This window comes from Taudactylus pleione, unplaced genomic scaffold (assembly GCF_031769625.1).
Source record: "Taudactylus pleione unplaced genomic scaffold, aTauple2 ptg000490l, whole genome shotgun sequence".
NCBI classification, from domain to species: domain Eukaryota; kingdom Metazoa; phylum Chordata; class Amphibia; order Anura; family Myobatrachidae; genus Taudactylus; species Taudactylus pleione.
The window spans coordinates 368,534-396,386 of record NW_028284892.1 but is presented as its reverse complement, the minus strand read 5'-3'; the positions used below and the strand labels follow the sequence as shown (position 1 = coordinate 396,386).

Sequence of the window (27,853 nt, the reverse complement as noted above, 5' to 3'; positions counted from 1 at the left end):
TTCTGCTTAGTTCAGCTCCGTGTTATTGTGATGTTATGTGGCTGAGGCATAATTTCCTGCTCGCGAGCGTACAAGAACAATGTACACAGGCTCAGTCCGTGCAACCAACTGCTCACAGACAGTGGTCGGATACAGCTCTTCCCACTGACCCAGTGAGATGGCCTTTTACTACCGCCAAGGTAATGTACATTATATAATATAGTTTGTTTTGTATAACTTTTTATTTAGGAAGAAATCTGATGCAAAGCAAGTAACAAAAATGACAAAATGCTGTGTAGTATCAAATAGAGTGCAAAAAAGCAAATCACTATTCAGTGAATAATAGGATTGTACGTGAATTTAATAACCAGGCACTGTTAGCTTCAATTACTGTGGTACAAATTAGGAAGGTCTCCCTCTCCTCCAATTTCACGTCTGCCTCTGGAACCTATGCCTTTCCCCAGTGCTGAGGAGTGCCACGGTTTCTCAAATGGAGTTGGAGCCATAGATGGAAATTCAATTGTTTGCGCCAGCGGCTTTAACTACTGGGAGCCCTGCGGAGCAATTTAATTACTGCTCAATTCGGGCGTGACAGCCAGCAGCATTTCTGCTCGCACGCTACTGAGGTAGCAAGCAGAAATGTACGACAAATCCTGAATATGGGCGCCTAAATTGCTGATCGAGCGCCCTAACCAGGCCTAGACGGGTTTAGCCGCTACCCTGTTTCTTTGATCGCAATAAAGCATAGGCATCCAAAAGTGATTGAATATCGCACCCCGATCTCCCGTCACGTTAGAGGGGAGATCGGGTGCGATAAAACAATTGAATTTGATGAGACCCTATGAAATGTTGAAGTTGTAGGTACTCAAACGTTTGGTGTAAGGTCAGGGAATTTGGTAAATCAGCAAAGGAAAGGAGTGAGGTCCTGCCCAACAAACCATATTCCTGAGCTGAGCCAGGCCAAGAATGAACGAGGAAGGCCTGAAGGAAAACAGGTTTGTCCCAGACAGGCAGGAAAAAAGGGGCTATAGAAGGTAGTCATATACAGTATTAGTTATATTTTGAAAACTCTTCCAGCCTGCAGAAAACCATCCAGAACATTTGCCATTAAGCTTTTTTTGTTTTATTCCTGCAAATGCACACTGCAAATCCTCTTTTGTGGCTGTAGACGCCTACTTTTGTTCCAATGAATCCAACTGTATGGGGAAACGTGTGGATTTGCAGACCATGGTTATTACTACTTACTATTACAATTTTAGAGCACTTCATGGGAAGATTAAATATCAATAAGCAATCTGCATTTTTCCTGGTTGCAAGTTATATTGATAACCTAGCTAATATTTATCACATATAGAAATATGAGCACATTCTGCACAAAGCAGAAAAATACTGCCGCATTTCAAAAGGGTTTGAACAGTACATGAAATATTGCTGAGTGGTTTATGTGCTTTTCTTCTGCACTTGTCTGTCTAGTGGTCCTTGAATTGGGCTAGAATCATGCATGACTTCCATTATTTACATATATTTATGCTGAAAATATAGTAATTTTTCATTAGCCTGCAGTAGTTGACAAGTTGTAGAATATAGCATAGAACATAAAATACTGGTCAAATGCCAATTTGATAATAAACACAATACATAACATGCTATTTATATATAAGAGGTTACAAACTTCTGAAGATTTAATATAAAGAAGAAACTGGACCTTATTTTTATAAGAGATTTTATTTACAGGAGGTAAAACGGGGAGTGAATTTTATTATGAAGGGGCAATCCTGTTACAAGAAGCTTGCAATTTAAATGTTGATTGCCTGAACAGGGTCATTTGAGTGTTGTTTTTGTAGACATTTATATAATTTTGTGGTATTACCTTCTTTCTCGCAGAAGTCAAAGTTCAAGATGAATGGAATGAATTACCTCCTAATGTAAATTATAATGATATTATTGGTCAGTGACCACAGAGTTATGTGACCATAAGCAGGGGCAAGACCAAAGTGCTTTTACACAAATCACAGAGATTATTGGTATAATATCAAAACTCACCGCCTCATTCGCCTGTTCTCCAGGCGGAAAAGTATCGCGCGGGTGCCCGCTATTCCCCGTATTCGAAAGAAGGCGAAATCGGGAACCGGCGAAACTTAGATCGGCAAAAAAATATGTGAATTTTCGGGAATTGTAGGACTCCCTAAAGATGTCCAGACCTGGGGGATCACTATGGGTACCACCGTTTTTGCCTGCAGAAGAAAGTCGGGTTTTTAAATAGCCGCGGCAGGTGTTTTTTTCCTGACATTGAAGAAGTGATGCAGAAGAGGACTTAGCTTTCTTTTTTTCGTTTTTAAAAGTGGTCCCATCAAATTTGGTGTACATGCAACTGGGTACTAGCATATTTTTAAGTCCCTAAACTAATTTTTTTTAAATTCTGCAAAACTGCACCTGCCGCTAATAGCCTATTCTAGAGAACACCTGCCGCATACTTACAGAATACCCCTGAACCTATTTCGCTATTTTTAAACACTGTTCCCCTATTTTTTTTCTCCCCAAAATTTTAATTAATTTTTTTGGGGTGTCCCGGTTTTTTTTTTTGCTTTTTATTGCATATTTCGTTTTAAAGGGGTATTCCCAAGGGAGCAGGCTATTTTTTTTAAGCCTGCACCCCTAAACACCAGTTCTGCATTTTTTTTCACCTGCTAACGGCTGGCGAAAAATTATCCCCGTTTTTTTACATTGACTTGTCAATGTAATTGAATACGGGGATATTTCAAATAGGCGAAAATGACGTCATCGGTGACATTTCACCTCAAGTTGAATACGGGCATATGGGGGATATTCATTTAGCCGCGATAAGTCATCTTTCCCTGAAAACAAGCTTATCGTGCAAATTTGTACTTAACGTGCAATCCTATTAGCCGCGACTTTTCTCGAGTGCGAATTCTCCATATCATTTGCCATGAAAAGTTTTCACCACCTTCTTAGAAGGTAGAAAGTTGTGCAAAACCCATATTTTTCGCTAAAAATGTCGGGACTTGGTTCAGAACCACTGGGGCACCCTGCTTAGTGGCTAATTAGCCAAAGCAAAATTTTAATTAGCTTAATTTGGCCAATAATGACATGTCATTTTTGAGGTTGAAAAAGTACAAAGTGCAGGAAAATGGGTTAATTGATGTGGGACAGATATATGGGAATTTTAGAGTGGCGTATTTTGAAAATTAAGTGTATTTAAATGACACAAATATATACTTATATTTTAATGGCATTTTAATGCACCCCAAATTTAAGTAGAACATTTACTTTGTCAAAAACACTTGCTTTCCATCATTATTTCACTGTTTTAGAAACATGCATATAACAGCCATTTGACACATTTAAGAACCTCAGATACTTTATACACTCGTATATTGTTCTCCTATATCAGCTTGGCTTTTTTTGGGATACAGGCAGATTTTCTCATCTTTAACTATACTTGTCACGGCAAAATACATTAAAAATTATCGCGCGAATGCCGCTTTGTGATTTTGGTAATAGGATTGTGCGAAAACGCGGACAAGCATAGCCGAAAAACCCTGCGAGGAGTGTGATAACTGATAACATAACATGTGTTAAGTTATCGCATCTAACTGAATTCTCCCCTATGTTCTAAATTTACTATACAGCGGATTTCAAAGCCGCTGCGTCTTCAACACTTTCGGCTGCTGAATTTAAATGGCAATTACAATAAAAAGCCTGGTATGTTTTGTCTTTAATATAACTTACCCTTTAAATCCAGCATCCAAAACCGCTGGAGGCGAACCGACTTTAAAAATGCCGTCTAGTAAATTTTGCTCAATGACTAACGGTGATTACAGCCCTAAGGTTTATGGTTACATCTTTATAAGGACAGCTTATAATATAGATGGAAAAACATCTTCTCAAAAATGGTGACTTATACCCCTTTTCCACCAAAATTCCAGGTCTAACCCGGAGTTGGAACATGGTTCCCATCTGTATCAGACCCGGAATTTAGCCGGCGCCGACTCGGGATATTCCCGAGTCGGCGACGCTCACACCGCAGTCGGGTCTGCATAGACCCGGCTTTTCCGGCGTGAAAGTGGACGCTTGGAGATGACGTCATCTCCAAGCGCCACTGAAACCGGACAAATCGGCCGGCTTGCGGCGCACTGCAGATCATCAAAACCCGGAGTGCACAGTACACACAGCAGGGTTTCACGGGCTACGCTATCACTCGACCCGGCGATCCAACCCTCACCCCTTTTACACCAAGGAGCTGCCCGGGTTAACCCTGCAATAACCCGGGTTTCAGCTCCGGTGTAAAAGGGGTATAACTGAGATTACAGCCTGCATTTACTATTCATGTGTAATTATAGTATTTATATGTTTCGCATAATAGAATTTAGAAAGCAAAGATAGATTTCCTGTGGTATATGTCTCTTGCTATATGTAGTAAGCTATACTGACATAAGTTGGATGAAAAAGAGGAACCTAACCACACCACACCGCCCCCGATATAGGGTTCCCCAAAACATGAACAGTATTTTATACCGTGCTGTCTGTGGTGTTAAGTCTGTCTCCAGGGAGAGAGGGGCAGCCATGCAAGATGAAAATCAGAGGGGGGTCGCAGCAGATTAGTATTTTAGGCTAATTCAGGCACAATTGAGGGCTTGCAGGACCATTTATTTTCATTCTTGCTGCAGGAGCTAATATTTATAAAGTCTAGAAGTCACCAACAACTTATTTAGTAAATGTTTGTGACAATTTCACATTCATTTTCCAATGTTCAAAACATTTTTTAAACTTCAATTCTTATGTCACACCTGATTGATGGGCTGACTGAACCACACGATACGTGCATACACACTTACCAAGCGACTGCCCGATATGTCTGGCCACCGGAACCAGTTGTGACATCATTGTCGCTGGTTCCTGCATATCGGTATAAGGGCCAGTCGGTCTGCCGGCCGTTCACACATGCTAACGTGAACAATGTGTCTTTCAGATATATTGCATCTGCTGTGCAGCATGGTCAATGACATATACTGTATCTGTGAAAGACGTAGTGCACAAACGTATTGGGTGTACACACCGTCCTTTGGTTGGGGCGATATTACGTTCATCGGATGTACACACAGTATATCGGCCAATGTGTACCCAGCATTTCACCTGTGTACAAGCAGGGAATGTATCTTCCAGATATTACAATATACATTAAATTGGCTAACCATGCCAGAGTTCTCCTTGTTTTAGCCAGTCCCTATGAACAGCAATGTAATCAGTATTCACAATTCTTGAATTTGTACCTGTCTAGACACAGGTGGGGGGGTAAGGGAGGGGATTTTGGAATCCGGATGAAAGGTCAGCAATGAGAAGGTCGACAAATGTTTTTTTATGTTTTTTTCCATAATTTTGAAGGTTAGGGTATGGGCTAGGCTTAGGCACTTTGGGGAGGGGGAGGGGTTAGGGTTAGCCACTAGGGGGAGGGTTAGGCTACGGTTAAGTTTAGGCACCACAGGGAGGGTTAGGGTTAAAATACAACAGAAAAAATGTGTTGACCATATGTGTGTCAACCTTTTGTACCTGTCACTGTTCACGGGCATTTGTTTCGATGTCGGAACGAATGCCCGTCGCTCCAGTGTACCCAGCCTTACTTCATGTACTTTGTATGTTTAATCCAAAAAAAATTCCTTATAAATATTAGGTGGCTGAATAATAAAGTAGGAAGAGTAATTGTTGCATTTCAGCAGATTAGCATCCATTTCAAATATACTGTTGTAATCTGAGATATTCATGTCTTCTCTTCTGCAGATTTCCCTCCCGTCCACTTCAGTACTTTCAAACCTATTCCTCCGGAACAAGAACAAACAAAAAATGACACCCTCTGCCATGCAAGGCTCAGCGCCCCAGGAGAGACAAAGTCGGAGTCCATGGGCAAAAAAAAGGTTATAATCTCATACTTTATACCCCTATGTATATCTCCTATACAAGATGTTGTGGGAGTAGGGTCTGGCTTTGAGGGAAACGGGATGCCATGTATGAACTGGAGCATGCCTACTCTCACAAAGCAATGTGTGTCTATGCAGCTGGCAATCGCAGTCCCTGTTACTTGTAGATAGCGTTCCCGTTAGGCTGTTTTACGGGGCACCCTGTCCTCCTTCTGGAGGGCAAAAAGCGCCCTGCCCTCCTTCAGGAGGGGAAAAAGCGCCCTGCCCTCACAGCCTGCAGGTGCCGTCTTCACCCGCGGGTCGCAGTGTCCCGCAGGTGGGGAAATGTGCGGTGACCCGGTCACCGCCGCTGAATAGACGCCGGGGCGCATGCGCCCGGCATCTATTCTACCTGTCGGCAGCGCTTGGGGGCTGCCCGGCGTGTCCGTAAATGCCGGGCACGCCCCCAAGAGTGACAAAAAGGGTGACGCGTCTTATAGACACGCCCCCTTTTCAATGGCCACGCCGCGTGCGAGGAAGTGCCTTCTCTAGCTCCGGTGCCCTGCCTGGCGCCGGAGCTAGAGTGAAAGTGAACACTATGTAGATATATTGTTCGACTGAACGAGGAATGATATCAGTAGTGCATCGGCTCATGTGTACACCCAATATGTCTGCGGACGACACCGGCAACTGCATATGTGTACGGGCGACCTACCAAAACCCTGTACACTGGCCACAGGAATCGCAGACATCATGTCACTTCCGGTTTCTGTGGCCAGGCATGTCGGGCGGCGGATTGGTAAGTGTAAATGCACAAATCGTTTGTGCAGTCCACTTACCAAATCGATGGATTGGTTCATAGGGGGCGACCAGCCGATCCACTGCTCAGGTGTGTACCCAGCATAATGCTAGTTTATAGGCCTCCAAGGCCCAGCGTTAGGTATATAATTACCTCCCAAGCCAGGTGCCAGGGAATAATTACCTCACAGGCCCAACGTCAGGGATGTAGTTATCTCATATGCCAAGCGCCAGGGATTAATAATCTCAAAGGTCCAGCGCCAGAGATTAATTACCTCACAGGCCCAGCGCCAGGGCTGTAGTTACCTCACAGGCCCAGCGGCAGAGATTCATTACCTCACAGGCCCAGCGGCAGAGATTAATTACCTCACAGGCCCAGCGGCAGAGATTAATTACCTCACAGGCCCAGCGCCAGAGATGAATTACCATACAGGCCCAGCGCCAGGGATGTAGTTACCTCACAGAACCAGCCCCAGGGATGTAGTTACCTCACAGAACCAGTGGCAGGGATGTAGTTACCTCACAGAATGAGCTCCAGGGATGTAGTTACCTCACAGATCCAGCGCTAGGGATGTAGTTACCTCACAGAACCAGCGCCAGGGATGTAGTTACATCACAGAACCAGCGCCAGGGATGTAGTTACCTCACAGAACCAGCGCCAGGGATGTAGTTACCTCTAAGAACCAGCACCAGGGATGTAGTTACCTCACAGAACGAGCTCCAGGGATGTAGTTAGCTCACAGAACCAGCGCCAGGGATGTAGTTACCTCACAGAACCAGAGCCAGGGATGTCGTTACCTCAGAGGCACAGCGTCAGGGATGTAGTTACCTCACAGAACCAGAGCCAGGGATGTCGTTACCTCAGAGGCACAGCGTCAGGGATGTAGTTATCTCACAGAACCAGAGCCAGGGATGTCGTTACCTCAGAGGCCCAGCACCAAGGATGTAGTTACCTCACAGAACCAGCGCCAGGGATGTCGTTACCTCACAAAGCCAGCGCCAGGGATGTAGTTACCTCTAAGAACCAGCACCAGGGATGTAGTTACCTCACAAAACCAGCGCCAGGGATGTAGTTAGCTCACAGAACCAGAGCCAGGGATGTAGTTACCTCTCAGAACCAGCGCCAGGGATGTAGTTACCTCACAGAACCAGCGCCATGGATGTAGTTACCTCTCAGAACCAGCGCCAGGGATGTTGTTACCTCACAGAACCAGCGCCAGGGATGTAATTACCTCACAAAACCAGCGCCAAGGACGTAGTTACCTCTAAGAACCAGCACCAGGGATGTAGTTACCTCACAAAACCAGCGCCAGGGATGTAGTTACCTCACAGAACCAGCGCCAGGGATGTAGTTACCTCACAAAACCAGCGCCAGGTACGTAGTTACCTCTAAGAACCAGCACCAGGGATGTAGTTACCTCACAAAACCAGCGCCAGGGATGTAGTTACCTCTCAGAACCAGCGCCAGGGATGTAGTTACCTCACAGAACCAGCGCCAGGGATGTCGTTACCTCACAAAACCAGCGCCAGGGACGTAGTTACCTCAGAGAACCAGCACCAGGGATGTAGTTCTCACAAAACCAGCGCCAGGGATGTAGTTACCTCACAGAACCAGCGCCAGGGATGTAGTTACCTCAGAACTAGCGCCAGGGATATCGTTACCTCAGAGGCCCAGCGCCAGGGATGTCGTTGCCTCACAGAACCAGCGCCAGGGATGTTGTTGCCTCACAGAACCAGCGCCAGGGATGTAGTTACCTCACAGAACCAGCGCCAGGGATGTAGTTACCTCTCAGAACCAGCGCCAGGGATGTAGTTACCTCACAGAACCAGCGCCAGGGACGTAGTTACCTCTAAGAACCAGCACCAGGGATGTAGTTACCTCACAAAACCAGCGCCAGGGATGTAATTACCTCACAAAACCAGCGCCAGGGATGTAGTTACCTCACAGAACCAGCGCCAGGGATGTAGTTACCTCAGAACTAGCGCCAGGGATATCGTTACCTCAGAGGCCCAGCGCCAGGGATGTCGTTGCCTCACAGAACCAGCGCCAGGGATGTCGTTGCCTCACAGAACCAGCGCCAAGGATGTAGTTACCTCACAGAACCAGCGCCAGGGATGTAGTAACCTCACAGAACCAGCACCAGGGATGTCGTTACCTCAGAGGCCCAGCGCCAGGGATGTCGTTACCTCAGAGGCCCAGCGCCAGGGATGTAGTTACCCCAGAGGCCCAGCGCCAGTGTTGTCGTTACCTCAGAGGCCCAGCGGCAGAGAATAATTACCAGGGCTGAAGCAAGATATCAAAGACAAGCAGCGCTATATGTCAACTAGCAATTGATATTGAAAAAGCCTATAAGTGTATAAATATAACATCTAATTGTTCATAATAGGACCTATAGTAAAAAAAACCTCGTGCAATATAACACACACAAAAAAAATAAAAAAACATATTAAACGCACATATACCAATGAAATAAATGCACCACACTCCCTCAGGCTCTGCCTGCTCGCCGCCTTTTCCACTCACCGAACAACACAGCTTCATCAGAGTACCGCACCGCGCTCGCTGCCAGCCCCGCAGGAGAGGAGCAGGAGCCCCTGGAGACGAGCCGCAGAGGAAGACGGCCATGCTGCCTGGGAGTAGCCGCGGCTGAGGTGCAGCGTCAGTGACTCCCGCAGCCGCTGTGCGGGCCTGTAACTCCCCGGAGCAGCCTGGAAGGAGGTCAGCGTCTCACCCACCACTGTACCCGCCGGGCGGGAAGCAGAGGCAGCTCAGGGCCGCGGGAGCCTGTACAGATAATGTCACGTGTGAGGCACGTCACCACCGCGGCCAGAGAGAGGAATTTCGGGCCCTGGCACTTTAGGGGGCGTGGCCTAACACTTTAAGGGCGTGGCTTCAACGCACCGGCATGGCCACGCCCTCGGCTATATAATTATATCACACCTAATAGTGAGCGCTCACGTTTCCCTGTGGAGTCTTCATATACTTGGATTTACTTTACATTTATCATTTAATTTTTATCTGTATATCTGTGTTTACAATATATATATTTTTAGGTGTTTTATATGGCACAATCTTTTTTTACTATATGTCATATTAGGAACAAATTAATTTTATATGAATGCACTTGCTCAGTGCACATAGACCCTTTTGCAAAAGTCACTTCTCATTATTATTATTTTTTTTAATTCATACAGAGTTTCATTTCTGAGTAGAGGGGGGATGTCCACCCCCATTGTACTTTTTAAAACTTAACCTTCATTATTAATTAATAACATATTCAAATAACATTAACATTGGAGCAAAATATTATAGTATATTAAGTTAGAAATATGTGGCTCTAAAATTAAATTTAATAGGTTGTCCACCTGTGACACTTTATTTTATTTATTCCTCCAGTATAGGCGTACATTTTCTGAAATCACTGCGCCGTAGAGTATCAGCATATTTTTTTTATTGAGAAATTCTGCAAAATATATTAAATGAAGTAAATTGTACTTACCCATCATCCTAAAGCTGGCCACACATCTAAGGATTATCTGTCCAACCAGCCAACTAGTTGATTGGTTGGAATGAAAATCTGGTAACGTATGGGAGTAACTGATGATCAGCAATTTGCTCCTAAATGCCAGAAAACAGATGAAAATGGTCATCAGACAAGTTTGTTAAATGCTTAATCTAAACAATTTGTTCAAACAAAAGTTTTTGTCCATTTTCCGGCGTTTGGGAGCAAATTGCTGATTGTCATTTGCTTTCATACCTTACCAGATTTTCATTCCAACCAATCAACTAGTTGGACAGATAATCTTTAGATGTGTGGCCAGCTTTAGGGTCAGTTATTTGGTGGGGGACAGGTTTGCGCTTCTGTTTATCCCCAAATTTTATGACTGGTAGCCGCCAGCACTATTTTTGCGGCCTATTACATGGACCATAAATAAGTTGATTTTGACCTGGGCCACCAAACTGTGGCACCCCTGCAAGTGCCCACCCCAGGGTGCAACAGTACCCAGTTTGGGAATCACTGCTACAATAGATAAATATTATGAAATACTTATAATCTTGGTATGTGGATATGTAGTCACTTTAAATCTAGTAGATTGTTGAATTATTGGGCTACTCCCAGTTTTAGCAGGTTTATGTGCAATTTCAATACTATTCTGTGACTAGAACTGTCTGTTAATTTATGATGTTGCATTCACTTGTGTCTTTCTTATACTTTGTTACATGATTCATTTGGTTGAAGAGACTACATATCCACGTACATACATAAACGTTAGATATTTGTTGGAGTAATAAATGTCACAGGCGGACAACCTATTTAATTTGATTCATATATTTCTCTTATGTATTGTGTGCATCTGGGTGTGGTTTGGGCAGATTTAGGTTGCAAACTCTTTCATCCTATATATTCAGTGGGTTACGTTGGCAGGTATGTGATTGGTGGGGGCACCCTTTATCATGTCCAATCCCTGTCTTAGGATACGCCCCCATCTGACACCACCCCCGCCCACAAGGAAGCTAGGAGGAAACCCGGAGCCACGCTGAAAGAGCAGACCTATCAGTGGTTTGAGAGGACTCAGAGGAGTAAGCTGGTGAAGAAGGGTCACTTCCCAGACTGGTTCCACGGATTTCTCACACGGAAGTAAGTGGCCTCTTCCCAATGTAATCAAATAGACCACTGTTAATGATCTGTCAGGATCTGGGAACAGGGACTGATGTCAGTGAAAAGTAGGATGCTACAGCTGTTACCTGTTATTATCACTTATACATTATACCAAAACGCTTTAATGCACGGACCATATATCTCAAATAGGGGGAGTTGTATCAAGCCTTGGAGAGAGAAAAAGAGGAGACATTGGCCAAAGCAGCCAATCAGCTTCTGTCATTTTTCTAGCACAGTCTTTGAAATGACAGTCAGAAGCTGATTGGTTGCTTTTGGCAACCTCTCCACACTTTATCACTCTCCAAGGCTTGATACATCTCCCCCTGAGTGATGTACTGCCTTCCCTGACTCACCTACACTTGTCATCATGATACGAGTTCCCCATTCGCTACCTCTGCCGAGCGCCCTACCTAGTTCGTGGGTTGTTACTCGATATGTCACCTTGCAGTTCTGTACCATTGTTATCTCAGCTTCTATGTTACTAGTATTACCCTATGCGACGCTGCAGACACTATGTGAATTCGATGCAGGATCCTTAGAACAACTGCTACATGTACCTAGATGGATATATTAATAGTCTAAACCTATAAATAAATGGTGTGCTAGTCCCATATTATATGAAATAAAACATCCCATGCTAAATAATAAGGGTACTGGACAAAGGCAAAGGGCTGCAGCTGACTTGTGGCACGCAGCTGAGGGTGGCTGCCTTGTGGAACACAGCTGAGGGTGGCTGCCTTGTGGAACGCAGCTGAGGGTGGCTGCCTTGTGGAACGCAGCTGAGGGAGGCTGCCTTGTGGCACACAGCTGAAGCTGCCTTGTGGCACGCAGCTGGGGGTGACTGGCTTGTGGCACGCAGCTGGGGGTGGCTGCCTTGTGGCACGCAGCTTGGGGTGACTGGCTTGTGGTACGCAGCTGAGGGAGGCTGCCTTGTGGCACGCAGCTGAGGGAGGCTGTCTTGTGGCACGCAGGTGAGGGTGGCTGCCTTGTGGCACGCAGCTGAGTGAGGCTGCCTTGTGGAACACAGCTGAGGGAGTCTGCCTTGTGGAACACAGCTGAGGGAGGCTGCCTTGTGGAACACAGCTGAGGGAGTTGCCTTGTGGCACACAGCTGAGGGTGGCTACCTTGTGGCACACAGCTGAGGGAGGCTGCCTTGTGGAACACAGCTGAGGGAGGCTGCCTTGTGGCACACAGCTGAGGGAGGCTGCCTTGTGGAACGCAGCTGAGGGAGGCTGCCTTGTGGAACGCAGCTGAGGGAGGCTGCCTTGTGGCACACAGCTGAGGGAGGCTGCCTTGTGGAACACAGCTGAGGGAGGCTGCCTTGTGGAATACAGCTGAGGGAGTTGCCTTGTGGCACACAGCTGAGGGTGGCTGCCTTGTGGCACACAGCTGAGGGAGGCTGCCTTGCGGCACACAGCTGAGGGTGGCTGCCTTGTGGCACACAGCTGAGGGAGGCTGCCTTGTGGCACACAGCTGAGGGAGGCTGCCTTGTGGCACACAGCTGAGGGAGGCTGCCTTGTGGCACACAGCTGAGGGAGGCTGCCTTGTGGCACACAGCTGAGGGAGGCTGCCTTGTGGAATACAGCTGAGGGAGTTGCCTTGTGGCACACAGCTGAGGGTGGCTGCCTTGTGGAACACAGCTGAGGGAGGCTGCCTTGTGGCACACAGCTGAGGGAGGCTGCCTTGTGGCACACAGCTGAGGGAGTTGCCTTGTGGCACACAGCTGAGGAAGGCTGCCTTGTGGCACACAGCTGAGGGAGGCTGCCTTGTGGAACACAGCTGAGGGAGGCTGCCTTGTGGCACGCAGCTGAGGATGGCTGCCTTGTGGAACACAGCTGAGGGAGGCTGCCTTGTGGAACACAGCTGAGGATGGCTGCCTTGTGGAACACAGCTGAGGATGGTCTGCCCTTCCTGGCAATGCACTAAAGGCTGAAACCAGCTACTTCTCCGTTATAGCATGGAGGGATCGGAACTGGTAGGAAAGAGTGTGCATGGTCCTCCTTCTCCTCTGGGATCCTCACTCTATAGTTTCCAATGAATTAACAAAGGAGGGAAAAGCGACTCTTGAATTCAGTGATTATCAGTCATTAATCTGCACTGAAAATATCTTTCTTTGGACAATATTTTAGTCTGAAAATATACACAATTGGGGGTAAGTTTGGAATAGACGTAATATCCAGCTAAAATTGAATTTCTATCATTGTGACACTAAGGGACATTGGGCCTGATTCAGAGCCGGACGCTCTGACCAGAGCGCTCGCTCTGAATCAGGGCCCTCCTCCATTAAAATGGAGCGTCCTCCTGGACGCTCGTATAGCTGTGGGTGACCACCCACAGCATATACGAGCGTCCAAAAAGATGGTCGCAATGGTCTTGACCATCGCGACCATCGGACTTGCGACGGAAACCCTGCGGTAGGGTTTCCCAGCCACAAGCCCTGGAGTGATTTTGGCTCTATCTTTTTTGTGATCTTTTTAGCTACTTTAGTGAATGTGGCTGACAGTGTGTTACGTAGAATTTTTGGGTACTGTTTGATGCCAGTGCTTCTGCCCTTTGCCCACAAATTGAAGAGGGTACAGGTGTTAGTGACCGTGGAGTCACTTAGGTAAAAGGTGCCTATTTTTGTCTTCGAAACGGAATCGGAAGCAATTTGCATATCCTGGGAGCGCCCGCTGGGGCACAGGTGACACCTTCTATCTCACTCATCCTGTTAAAGATAACGTACGCTTTAACAGGATGTGACTGTGGTTTTGAAAGGTTTCTAAAAACAGCGTAGGCCTGGGTTACATTCGGATTTCTCATGTACCTTGTGATTGTCTAGGAAGCTGTGGTGACGATAGCAGCAGTATCAGTAAGTAGCTGCATATTCACCAAACGGAGGTGTTTAGGAACTCATTGTTTTTGAAGAGCAAAAGAAAAACCACTCATTTGTGTTTAAGGAAATTAAGTTCTGATTGTATCTATGGAATTCCGAGAGCAGCCCAGGGATCTCTTGGGGTCCGGTGCCAGGGTGCGTGTCCAAGTATGTGTGGGTGTGGCCATGCCCTACGGGGAATACCGGGACCTCTCTTTACTTTATGTATCACCTGTTGGACAGGACGTGGTTTGCCCTCAAACTATAACCTCAACATATTTTATATTAAATTGTGTCTAGCACTAGGCAAAACGAACATACTACATATAGGCCCTCATTCAGAGGCGGTCGCAAGAAGCGAGCACTCGCTCTGAATGAGGGCGGCGGCTTGCCTTTTCAAGTGCGGCCTCCTGGTCGCTAGCTAAGCTGTGGGTTACCACCCACAGCTTTAGCGAGCGACCAGGTTGATGGTCAAGACCATCACAACCATCGGGGCTTGCGACGAGACCCTAAGGTTGGGTCTCGGCAACCGCAAGCCCCAGGGAGCTTCCTGCTCTGATCGAGCAGGAAGCTCCCCACTGACATCACTACTGATGTCAGTGCGACCGCCCACAAAACGGCAGGCGTTTTTGTGAAACCACAATCCCCCTCCCACCCCACCCCCCCCGCCACTCCTACAAACTGGTCCGAGCTGTCGATCAACATCGACAGCCGGCCGTTTTGTAGTGAGCTCCGGAGTGAGAGAATTTCTCTCTCGCTCCGGGGCTTGCACACGCGCAGTGCGGCCGCTGCACGTGCGCAGGGCCTAAACATCGACCCGGTTGCGAGCGCTTACGACCGGGTCTGAATGAGGGACATAGTCTTATGTTGTTCATATGCAGCGTGCAGCCCATGAGAAAACTCAGAGGGTGGTGTCTACCATCTCATTGCAGCTTTCTGTCATAATTTCAACCCTAGTGTTATTTCTAGGTCCAGCGCCCTACCCAGCACCGGACTTAAAAAGGGCACTGGCGCGAGCACCAAAGGCGTGCCCGGAAAGAGGTCATGGCCACGAGAAAAGGGAGCGTATCCTTAATATGTGCCCCCTTTACATCACGTTTATGCTGGCCTGTCCCCAAGCTCTCCCCTCTCTGTGAATTGATGCCGTCAGGACACTGCAACCTGCACGTGGGGACGGCACCCTGTACACCTGGCAGGCTGTTTCAGCAGGACGCCGGCAGGTAGGGCATTTGCCGTTTTAGAATCGGGCAGGGCGTAGCGCCCTGCTAAAACAGCCTAGCGGGAAGACTAAGGGGCCTATGTATCAAGCTGATTTTTCAATAAAATGATGCAGAAAGTGCAGTTTATGTATAATTTTTTGAATCGTTCCTATGTACTAAGGGCACAATGCATTGCACTTCTGTGAAAGACTTCTCCAATTTGGCGAGGATATAACTCGCAGGGACATCGGTTGCTGCAACACAGCGGGGATAAAATTTCCCCGGCGACATGAATAGACAATAATCGCGGCTGGTCAGTGATTATTAGTACATAGACCCCCAAATCCTCTGTGAACTCGGCCTCACCTGCCACTGATATAAGATGGCCACTGACCATTGATGGTTAATAAATCAATGGTTTGACACTGATGGTCGGCGGTTTTGCCATCGATGGAGGAGATCTGATGGTGATGCGGTATAATTTTTTCCCTAGTCGCGCACCTACCATTGCACAACACTTTGCCTGGCCCTCCTTCTCTAATTGGCTGTCACATTCACATCCTCCCAGTTACTGATGCCCATAGATGGTTCAAACCACCAATGGTTCTCCCAGTGACTGTTTCCAGTCATGTTGTAAATACCAGTCGCACCATTGATGGCCATTCCTAGTGTATTGCATATCCCGCTCAACACTTATTACGCCTTGGTGATATCATGCATATCCCACCACAGCGATTTCACACATATACCTTGCTGCTAGACCATGCCCCTGAGCTGTTGTACTGTGAGAGGATTTTCACACCTGAATAATGCGGGCCATACACATGGCCCCAATTCCCCATTCTGCCGATCCCTGTGGCCATCGATGATAGGCGATATGTCTGCGGATCTAGGAAACTCAGCATGTTAAAAATCCCTGACTTGCCGATTCCGACCAGATCAGCGAATCGAAGTTGTTCAACATGTTGAATATCTGCGATTCCCTGACCCCAGCGTTGGCAGAATGGAGAATTGCTGCAATTAGTCTCAGATGTATGGGCCTCTTAAGATCATGATAAAAAGTATGGATATTGATAAAAAAAAATACAGGTTTGATGGTGCTTTAGAATGATCTAGGATTTCCGGTCAATTGAGTAATGCTTAGACCAAGACCTGGATTTATGGAAAGGTTGCAGGGGCTCAGGCACAGGGCAACAGGATTGAAGTCTGGCAGGCCACTCCCTGTCCCATCATCTTACCCCTAGGAGATGCGTAGGACAGCCTAGTCCAGAACACAGGGTCTGATTCCACACAGAACGCAGCTGCGAGATTATACTAATGCTTCCACAGCTTACCCGAGCATAGGGCCGCCCCCTGCTGCCTTCTCATATCCATCCGACGACGTGCAACAGTGTAATCATTGGTAATATTGATATACATTGGGTAGTCATGCAGCATTAGAAGTCAAGTCTGACCAGCTGCAAACACTACAGCTCTCCTGACACGCAGGGGAGCTCTCATGCTGCGACAGAGATCACAACGGCTAATTTATGCACGCCCTTTAAACAGCATTTAAATGATCAGACACGCCTGAGTTTTCTAACTTCCCCTGATTCCACATGCAAACGCCGACTACCTGTCACTCACTTTGCGAGTGGTTACTCGAACATACTTGCAATGCGATCACTCCACGTGCGCAGTGCGGGTTGCACATGCGCAAACAATCGCTCGATCTGTGAAAAAAAAAAAAAAATGCTGTTGTCTCCCCTGCTGAATCAGCCCCTTAGTGAAGTAACTTGTACACTTTGCATCATCACTCCGCGGTGGGTGGAATTGAGGAATCCAATGATGTCACTGAGCTGGGTTCCGCCCACTGCTTCTCGTGATTGGCTCAGCGCCAGGGAGATTACCAGACTTTCTCGGGAGACCACTCACTGTTTCAGGAGTGTCCCGGACATTGCGTTAAGAGTCGGCACGTATGCCCTTATTTTGTACTCTTATTTCTTTCACATGATGGAGAGATAACGACCATGAAGCTCTATGGTGATGGGAAGAGGAGGGGGGAAAATAATTGGTCTACTGGGGCAAAAAAAAAGGGTAAAGCCGGGCCTACTTATGCAAATGTGAGATGGTTAGTTCATAACAAGGTATCACTACTGTCTCCTACAGCCGGGCAGAAGATATGTTGCAAGATAAACCGCTGGGGTGTTTCCTCATTCGCTTCTGCGAGAGTCGAGTCGGCCTTGTCCTGTCTTACAGGTAAGGTGATAATAATAGTAATGCTTATTGCCATATACTGTGCTTACAGCAAAGGGTGAATCTATAGTGGGGTAACTGAGGCAGTTTTGGGGACATTGCCCACAGTTCCAACTAGCGTCAATAAGCTTTAATCCACAGCACTCAACTATCTGCGGTGCCTGAAGTATGTTACCATATAAATGATAAAAAAATCATACATGCTCTGCACTCACCTATTTACACTGCAAACTGTATTTCATTTAAATTCAGGGAATGTTTGTTCCAAAATATTGCAATAAATTATTATACCAGCTAACTTTGTCAAAGTCTTCCCTTCAGGCCAGTCCTTACACTATCCACATGCTTAGAGAAAGCAGAAGTGACTCCGCCAACTGTTAGTTGGGAATAAGAGTAAATACATCGTTAGAAAAGTAACGAAAATACACAACAGAACAAAAAAAAAATAAAATAGTTTGAACACAGATGTAAAATTATAGTTCATATAACTTTATTTTTGTCGTTTGTGTTTTAGCATTTAGCATTTTCCCATAGTATTACACTAATGCTTTATTGAAGACACATACAGTCAGGTGCATAAATATTGGGACATTGACAGAATTTTCATATTTTGGCCTCTATTCACCACCACAATGGCTTTGAAATGAAACAAACAAGATGTGCTTTAACTGCAGACTTTCAGATTTAATTTGAGGATAATTACATCCAAATCAGGTGAACGGTGTAGGAATTACAACGGTTTCTATATGTGCCTCCCACTTTTTAAGGGGCCAAAAGTAATGGGACAAACTAAACAATCCTAAATCTAACTTTCACTTTTTAATACTTTGTTGCAAATCCTTTGCAGGCAATTACAGCCTGGAACGCATAGACATCACCAGACGCTGGGTTTCATCCCTGGTGATGCTCTGCCAGGCCTCTACTGCAAATGTCTTCAGTTCCTGCTTGTTCTTGGGGCATTTTCCAGGGGTGTATCTATCCATTGGCCAGGATGGCACTCGCCAGGGGCGCCGGCCAAAGGGGGGTGGCGCTGTCCAGCAGTGCCACAAGCAGTCAATGGGTGGACTAAGCCACTAGTGCCCAGGGCCCCAAGTGTAGGGCAGACCGCAGTGAGAGCGGTCTGCCCTACACAGTTTACAAACACACAGCCGCCAGCGGCGGCTGTTTGTTATAGCAGCCAGCCAATGAGAGTCAGACAGAGTCTCATTGGCTGCTGCGTCCACGAAGGGAGCCGGCTGGAGCTCACTCATGAGCTCCGCCTTCTGGCTCTCCCCGCAGCGGATGATGGGAGAGACATCATGACCTCTCCCATCCCATAGTGCAGAGCGAGAGCAGGCCCGGAGGAGTGGACAGCGGCGGTCGCCGGCAGGAGCGGGGATCAGGTAAGTTGCTTTTTATTTCTGACACAGCACAGGGGGGGGGGGTGTGTGGCTACTAAGGGGCACTGTGTAGGGGGTGGCCGCTACTGGGGGCACGTTATGCGGGGGATGGATGCTACTGGGGGCACTGTATTGTGGGGACCGCTACTGGGGGCACGTTATGGGGGGGATGGCTGCTACTGTGGGCACTGTATAGGGGGGACTACTACTGGGGGCAATGCATAAGGGGGACTACTACTGGGGGCACTGCAAAGGGTGGACTACTACTGGGGGCACTGTATAGGAGAACTACTACTGGAGGCACTATATATGGGGGACTACTACTGGGGGCACTGTATAGGGGGATTACTACTGGGGGCACTGTATAGTGGGACTACTACTGGGGGCATTGTATAGGGGGACTACTACTGGGGGCACTGTATAGGGGGACTACTACTGGGGGCACTGTATAGGGGGATTACAACTGGGGGCACTGTATAGGGGGACTACTACTGGGGGCACTGCATAGAGGGGAGTACTACTGGGGGCACTGCATAGGGTGGACTACTATTGGGGGCACTGCATAGAGGGGACTACTATTGGGGACACTGCATAGAGGGGACTACTACTGGGGGCACTGCATGGGGGGACTACTACTGGGGGGCACTTCCTGAAATTATGGGGGGAGGGGGGCGCCAGTCCATTACCTTGCCAGGGGCGCTCGGATCCCTAGATACACCCCTGGCATTTTCCCTTCATCAAGTGAAATGCATGCTCAATGGGATTGAGGTCAGGGGATTGACTTGGCCATTAAATAACATTCCACTTTTTAGCCTTAAAAAACTCTTTGGTTGCTTTTGCAGTATGCTTTGGGTCATTGTCCATCTGCACTGTGAAACGCCGTCCAATGAGTTCTGAAGCATTTGACTGAATATCAGCATATCATTTTGCCCGAAACACTTCAGAATTCATTCTGCTGCTTTTGTCAGCAGTCACATCATCAATAAATACAAGGGAACCAGTTCCATTGGCAGCCATACATGCCCACGCCATGACACTCCCACCACCATGCTTCACTGATGAGGTATGTTTTGGATCATGAGCAGTTCCTTTCCTTCTCCATACTCGTCTCTTCCCATCACTCTGGTACAAGTTGATCTTTGTCTCATCTGTCCATAGGATGTTGTTCCATAACTGTAATGGCTTTTTTAGATGTTGTTTGGTCTTTCTGTTTTTGAGGCTCACCAATGGTTTACATCTTGTGGTGAACCCTCTATATTCACTCTTGTGAAGTCTTCTCTTGATTGTTGACTTTGACACATATACACCTACCTCCTGGAGAGTGTTCTTGATTTGGCCAACTGTTGTGAAGGGGTTTTTCTGCACCAGGGAAATAATTCTTCTGTTATCCACCACAGTTGTTTTCCGTGGTCTTCCGGGTCTTTTGGTGTTGCTGAGCTCTCCGGTGCGTTTTTTCTTTTTAAGAATGTTCCAAAAAGTTGATTTGGCCACACCTAATGTTTTTGCTATCTCTCTGATGGGTTTATTTTGATTTTTGAGCCTAATGATGACTTGCTTCACTGATAGTGACAGCTCTTTGGATCTCATATTGAGAGTCGACAGCAACTGATTCCAAATGCAAATGTCACACCTAGAATCAACTCCAGACCTTTTACCTGCTTAATTGATAATTAAACGAGGGAATAGCCCACACCTGTCCATGAAATAGCTTTTGAATTGATAGTCCCATTACTTTTAGCCCCTTAAAAAGTGGGAGGCACATATAGAAACCGTTGTAATTCCTACACCGTTCACCTGATTTGGATGTAGTTACCCTCAAATTAAATCTGAAAGTCTGCAGTTAAAGCACATCTTGTTTGTTTCATTTCAAAGCCATTGTGGTGGTGAATAGAGGCCAAAATATGAGAATTCTGTCAATGTCCCAATATTTATGCACCTGACTGTATATATCTTATAATATTCCTTCTGCATGGAATTTCATAGCACTTGCAACTATGGCCCGTATTCAATTAGAGGCGAACAGTCGGACAAGTTTCACCTGCCCGACTCTCCGCCTCCTTCACCTGTTTCAGTGGCGAAAACTGTTTGGGCGCGTCCCCGCTTTTCGCACCAATTCAATTCCTAAACAGGCGAAAACGGCGAATGCGGAACAGGCAGAAAGTACTGTCAGAAGTGGGGAAATCAGTCTGTACCCCAAAAAAAGATGCAGTAACATAGGGAATGAATGTAGATGTGTACTAACAGCCCTAATAACAGTGTTTGGGGTACTTAGTAGTTTAAATTGCTTCTTATTAGCGTCTTTGTAAAAGTGGTGAAGAATGGCATAAAGCTGTATTTTTGGGTGAAAATAAGTAGTCCTGTCAAATTTGGGGTACATGAAAAAGGGTGCTAGCATATTTTTATGTCTCTAAAGTGAACTTTTAAAACAACCTCAAAAACGCACCTGTTGCCTGCACCTGCAATCCTAAAATCACCTGACACATCCTTGCAGACCACAAAGAAGTTGATTTTGCTAGTTTTTATGCTTGTCCCCCCACTTTTTAATTTTTCGCTTTTTTACTTTTTTGAGGTGTTCTTAGGGGTGTTTTTTGCCAGATTTGTCCTTTGGGGGCTGTCCCAAGGGCTCTGGGTCGTTTCCCTACATTTGCACCCCAAAATAAAGGTTTTGCACTTCTGTTCACATGCTATACATTGGCAAAACTTTTTCGCCTATTACAGTGCATCGAGTTTCCGCTTAGGCGAATTCCGCCTGGAATTGAATTTGGAGATAAGTTCCGAACAGGCGAAAAGCGGCAATAGGCGAAACTTCTTCACCGATTACGGCTTTTCGCCTCTAGTTGAATACGGCTCTAAGTGGTAAAGCAAGGAACCACAGCACACTATACTTGCTTGTTAGACAGATTCTAAATAGCAAACAAACAGAATTTGTAGACATTCATTGACCAGTAAAAATAAATACAATATTAAATAGAGAATTGAGGATAACAATTACAGCAATATCACTCCGGACGGCCAAGACATCAGAAGGGCCACTGTGCTCGAGTGGGAGCTTGGCATGTTCTGCACATTGGGGTGTTGTTCCTCTACCCGGGCTCCTCCCCACCCCCACCCTCTACAAACCGTCCTGAGCCCAGGTAATCTGTACCATCCTCACCCCCCTCTCTCCACTCCTGGCTCAACTTTAGGAGCTGCAGAAACAGAGGTCTCACCTTGGAGTAGGACAACTGGAAGAGCGTTTTTGTGTACCTGTTATATACAGATAGTGTTTCTCAGTACTACAAAGTTCCTTGTTATTTTTTTTATGGCAAGTGCACAATTGAACAGACGTGGTAAAACTAATCTTTAATAACAGACAGTGAATAGTTTGCTGTAAAGCTGAGTTAGTGAGTGTAGGTGCCACGTCTCGGGCCAGTGTTAACGTTTTAGCATCTAGGTTTTATGGTCTTGTTTGCTTTCTAGGGGCGCTGAGCGCTGTCGCCATTTCATACTCAATCAGCTGGATGACGAGCAATATGTGATAGACGGGGAGGAGAGCACGCATCCACGGCTAGAAGACCTGATCAAGCACTACTGCATGTTTCCCGTGAAGCCATACAAAGAGATACTGACAACACCGTGTGGGAAGGTAATACAACAGAGTCCAGTCATAACTCTGCTGATTGATAGTATATAGCAGGGGTGAAGCGAGACTTTCTGTCACCTGGGAAAAAAGGCTAATCTCTGTGCCGTGCCCCCCCGCCTCCATTCGTAGATAGTAGTCATCCTCTAAATATATGTCTGCCATATAATACAGACAGCATCAGCTACCGCCATATAATACATACTGCATTCATGACCGCAATATAATACAGACAGCATTAGCTGCCGTCATATAATATAGATAGCATTAGCTGCTGCAATATACTCCAGACAGCATTAGTGACCGCCATTTACTACAGACAGAATCAGTGACAGCCGTATATACTACAGACAGCATCAGTGACCCCCATATACAACAAAGAACATCAGTGACCACCATATCCTACAGACAGCATTAGTGACCGTCATGTAATGTAGTCAGTATTAGTGACCGTGATATACTACAGACAGCATCAGTGACCTCCATGTAATACAAACAGCATTAGTGACTGCCATATACTACAGACAGCATTAGTGCCTGCCATATTCTACAGATAGCATTGGTGACCTCCATATACTACAGACAGCATTAGGGACCGCCATATAGTACAGACAGCATTAGCGACCTACATATACTACTGACAGCATTATGGACCGCCATATACTATAGATAGCATTAGTGTACTTCATATACTGTAGACCGCATTAGTGACCGCTTATTGCCATATACTATAGACAGCATTAGTGTACTACATATACTGTAGACAGCATTAGTGACCACTTATTGCCATATACTATAGACAGCATTAGTGTACTACATATACTGTAGACAGCATTAGTGACCGCTTATTGCTGCAGAGCACGGCCCCTGGGATGGGATAGTAGTAGGCTGACCACTGTAGCCCTGCTCTCCATGCTCTAACTCCAATATCTCAGCTGCAACTCAGGCTCCCCCACTGGCGCCCCCTCCCTGTCACCTGGGGCACATGCCCCCCAACCTCCTGCTGTGCCCCTTGTATATAGCAGTCATTCTTTGAATAATATCTTTGGGACAATGTTCAAATTAAATCAAAAATATGAATTGCTCTGCATTATGTGCAGAGCAAGCCAGCAAAGATCTTTAATTCAAACATATGAGCTGGACTTGTCATTTTGTGATCTACAGAATTCTATGACACACGACCCTTCCCCAGGTCTGCCAGACAACTCCCCTGATGCAGCCGCCGGTGAACAGATGTACGGCAGGATCGCCAAACACAGCAAAGCGCTGCTGGATACAGCCCCTCTATTATCCACTTCCCCCAAAGAAAAGGAAAAAGCATCATTTGAAGAAACCATACTGGTAAATTTCTATTAGTCATTTTTTGGCCCTGATGAATGCAAAGTACAGCACGTGTTGTCCATGTTTATGTGAAATGTTTTTGGACTTTTAATTGTTAGAATTTAAAGGTGTTCTCCAGTTTTGGACAACTCTGTTATTTACATATTACATCGTTCCCCATGTAGAACATTTAGGGATGGCCATCGACCATCAAAGGTTAACCACTGATGGCTGATGGTTTTGCCATCGATGGCGGGGATCCAATGGTTCTCTACCACCGATGGCACAGAACCCGGCAATGTTTTGTTTTTTTTTCTTCCCTGGCGCTGGGACACAGGGCTCGATTCAGACCCTCTCGCTAGATGCGTTCGCACACACATTTCGGCAGGGCAAGCGATCGTACGGCAAGGCATTAGCACGACTACTATATGTCTTAGCGTGCGATCGCATTGTGTATGCAGACGCCCACCAGTCTGTCTTAAGACGCCCACTTGCGTACGTCATCTCCGGGAAGTGTATGCAACCATCGGTACATCGAGTACCATCGGAAGTGAACGCAGCGCCTGTGGCTGACCATACCCTACCGCAAGTACTGCGGGTGCTTCAGTGTGTAATACAACCAAGTGACGTGTACTATGACCCTGCCTCTTAATTATGCACGACTCTGAAACGGCATTAAGACACTCAGACACGCCTGCGTTCGCACCTCCACTCCCCCGTTTCTAGTGTCCAGCCCCTGTCACCACCCTCAAACGGCTTCTCCTGTCAGTCAGGCGGGCAGTCTATGTGCAGCGAGCGTACGGTTCCCGATCGCTCGCAGTGCATGCACAGAATGCAAAAACCTGCTGGCTGCGTGCGAACGCACCCTAGCGAGCGAGTCTCAATCAGGCCCACAGAGCACAACTCCGTCCACGATCCTCGAAGCCCTGCCCCCAATTGTAATTGGTCTGTTGCTCCTTGAGTAAAAGAGCAGGGATGACCGTCGGTGGGAGAAAACTACTGATGGTTCCCTGTCGATGGTTTCATACCATGGATGTTCTTTTTTTTTTTTCCTTTAATGTATATCCCTCAGTGTATAAGGAAATCATTTGTAGATCACTTGGTGGAAATAAAGCACTTGATAATACTGTTTGTAATGTATCTGCAAGTGTAAAGGAGGCTCCAACCTTTTGTCACGTTAGGGTCTCTTGTAGACATGTGGTTGCTGATGCACAGTTCGCTCAGGTTGGGTATGAAATACCAGCGGGTGCCTAACCCTAACCCCCCCCCTCCCAGCAGCCTAACCTAACCCTAATTCCCTCCCCCGGGGTCCCTAAACCTCACACCCCCCACCCCCGGGCTAGCGCGCATACTTACACCAGATCCTTCGTTCGGGATTCCGGCGGTCAGGATGCCGACACCCGTATCCTGATTCCCTTCGGGATAGCGGCGTGGGCATTTTGACAGGCGGTGGGAGTACGGCGTCTGTATATCGATATATAGTAAAGACTGCTAAACTGGAGGAACAAAGGTTTTTGTGGTGGTCTTACACTGCCCTAGAGCTGAGCGATCCATAGATCACCGAGTGTATATTGAGTGGCCAGTACTTTCTGTGCGCTTGCAAAGCCGCTGCTTAATCCCATTGTGAACCAGTCCTTTATCAGCAGATAGACACAAGTGATCACAAGAAATAAACAATGGCTCACCAAAGCTCTCTCCCGCAGGTGGAATATGCTTCATCTTCATACGAAGAGGAAGACCCTCCGCCAAGTGCAGAAATCCATGAAGGTCCACCAAGTGCCTACACATCAGTTACTAAGCCCTCAAGAAATCATAAAGGGGGCAAGAATGAGGAGCCATCTCCAGAACCTACCTATACCCCACCAGAGCTCCATACGTACACAGAGCCAGAGCTGTGGACCGCACAAGTGGACAACGCCGACAATATACATGATCCCATAGCCTTTTATGCTGTGGGCCGCGGCTCCTGTTGTGAATCCATGGAGAACGTTTATAGTGAGGTGGACATAAATTCCATGTCACTTCACGGCTCCAGATCCCGCCAGCATCTCCAGGTTGGGTTTTCCACTATTTCTCATCCCTCACGCAAGGCTTTCCAGCATAAACCGTCAGCCTTTCACGCTTCACTGCGTTTGCACAAGCAGCCTGACATCCCACAGGAAGACCGGGGCAGGGGACAAGGGATATCCTCCAAACATTTCCCCAAATCAAAGGTAAGTGCTCTGTACAGTTTACCAACAAGGGCTCAGTACATGTATGATGTTGCATGAAATGATGGCGAACTAATACGACCCAGCAGGACAGGTACCACTGCTTCCAATAGGAAAACCCAGTTGGCACCATGAGTCACATTAAGTCAGTGAACTAGGACTTATTTGTTCGGTTCCACAATATTCAGGGAAAAGGGGAGAAAAGTGGGGAAATGAACAAACTGGCGACTAACACATAAATGTAACATTTTTGCACATAAAACACATTCAAGTTTAAAAAAATGTACTTATGTAATTAATACTTCAATATTCTCAACAAACAGAAAACAAGCTAAAAGAGAAGCAAAGTCATATATTCAGTTACAGTGGTACCCCTATATTTATCAAGTATCATTAAAGTAAATGTATGCATTTCTACTGTTTTATTGTTGAAATAAATGTCTTTATATTGAGGAGGTGCAGTTGTTATCGCAGCAGTTTTAAGCCGTGGATCCGCTTGTGTGCCTAGTTGACCCTCTAGCCCATTCCCCCGTCTTCCCCTAGTAAATCAATCTGCACCTAAAAATGCACTTTCCTGCAGAAGGACACTTGGAACATAAACTGCAACCCACTGGTTTAATGATGACATCCCACCTTCTGGATCAATGACACAGTAGAGAATTAAAGGCCTTTTACTGGGCTCTGTCTCTCCCAGTAAACATCTTCCCCTAAGTAGACATTTTGAGCAACATGGTGGAAAAAACATGGTTATAATTGTATAGGACAAAAGGCATTAAATGACCAAAACAGATCAAATTTGTTGAAAAATCTAATAAAATTTTATTCCCAAATATTTTACAGACCAAACCGCAGGCTCCTTTACAGTTTGATGACCCAGCGTATGGAAAGAGCACCACCCGTCATGCAAATCCACCTATCTTTCTCACACTAGACGATCAGGAAAACGTCTATGAGAAGATTCCCGAGAATTGTCCAATCCAGCCGAAAAAAAGCCATTCAGCAAGGAAGGAAAGCTGACGTGAGGCACCGCTAACTGGATCCACAAGAGGACATTATAGGACACCGGGCATGTTTCACCTACAGATGGAGGAGGCAGCCATTTTGTGGTCTGAAAACATTCATGGCAATGGAGTCTATTATTTCACTTGGAACAAGCTACCAGTTAGAAATCCAGTGACATTGGGGGAACAGTGAGGTTGGTGGGGGAAGGGATGCTCCAGACCAGGGGTAACCAACATTTTTCCTTACGGGTGCCAGGCATTCAACATTGTAGGCCATAAAAAATTCTGGAATGGAAGACCCGTTGCAACATTTACAAAATTAGTAGATGGGTAATAATAATGTCAGTGGCTTCCCTGTCCTTCCTCTTTTGAAGCTGGTAGGCTCAGGTTAGGATGGCAATTTGTACTATAGGGACAGAGAACTTATTTATCATTTTATATTATTATTTGTCTGTGAGCAGGCCCAAACGTGTCGGGGATCACTCACCAGAAGCCCAGGTTTCACCATGTATAAAGGCCATGCTTGGTTTCTATGGTTTGCAGTGGGTCTAGCGTCCCAAAAAGGTTTCCTCTGTGAGGGAAGGAGCAGCAAGTTCGCTAGTAGGAGCTGGACTGACCCCCCCCCAGGTGCTACTGAAAACAAACTGGAGCGGCATCTTGTGGCACTAGGTTGCCAAGCCCTTACT

General features: G+C 46.5%; 1 protein-coding gene across 1 annotated transcript; it reads left to right on the top strand.

Annotated features, from left to right (window-relative positions):
• The first annotated feature begins 132 nt into the window (after positions 1 to 132).
• On the top strand, positions 133 to 27,853 carry SH2D2A (SH2 domain containing 2A). Its single transcript, XM_088449622.1, has 8 exons — positions 133 to 179; positions 5,776 to 5,909; positions 11,166 to 11,329; positions 17,552 to 17,641; positions 22,477 to 22,642; positions 23,801 to 23,977; positions 25,660 to 26,169; positions 27,007 to 27,853. Exons 1-8 carry the CDS (start codon positions 158 to 160, stop codon positions 27,181 to 27,183), a joined length of 1,440 nt encoding a protein of 479 aa, XP_088305748.1. The 5' UTR covers positions 133 to 157; the 3' UTR covers positions 27,184 to 27,853.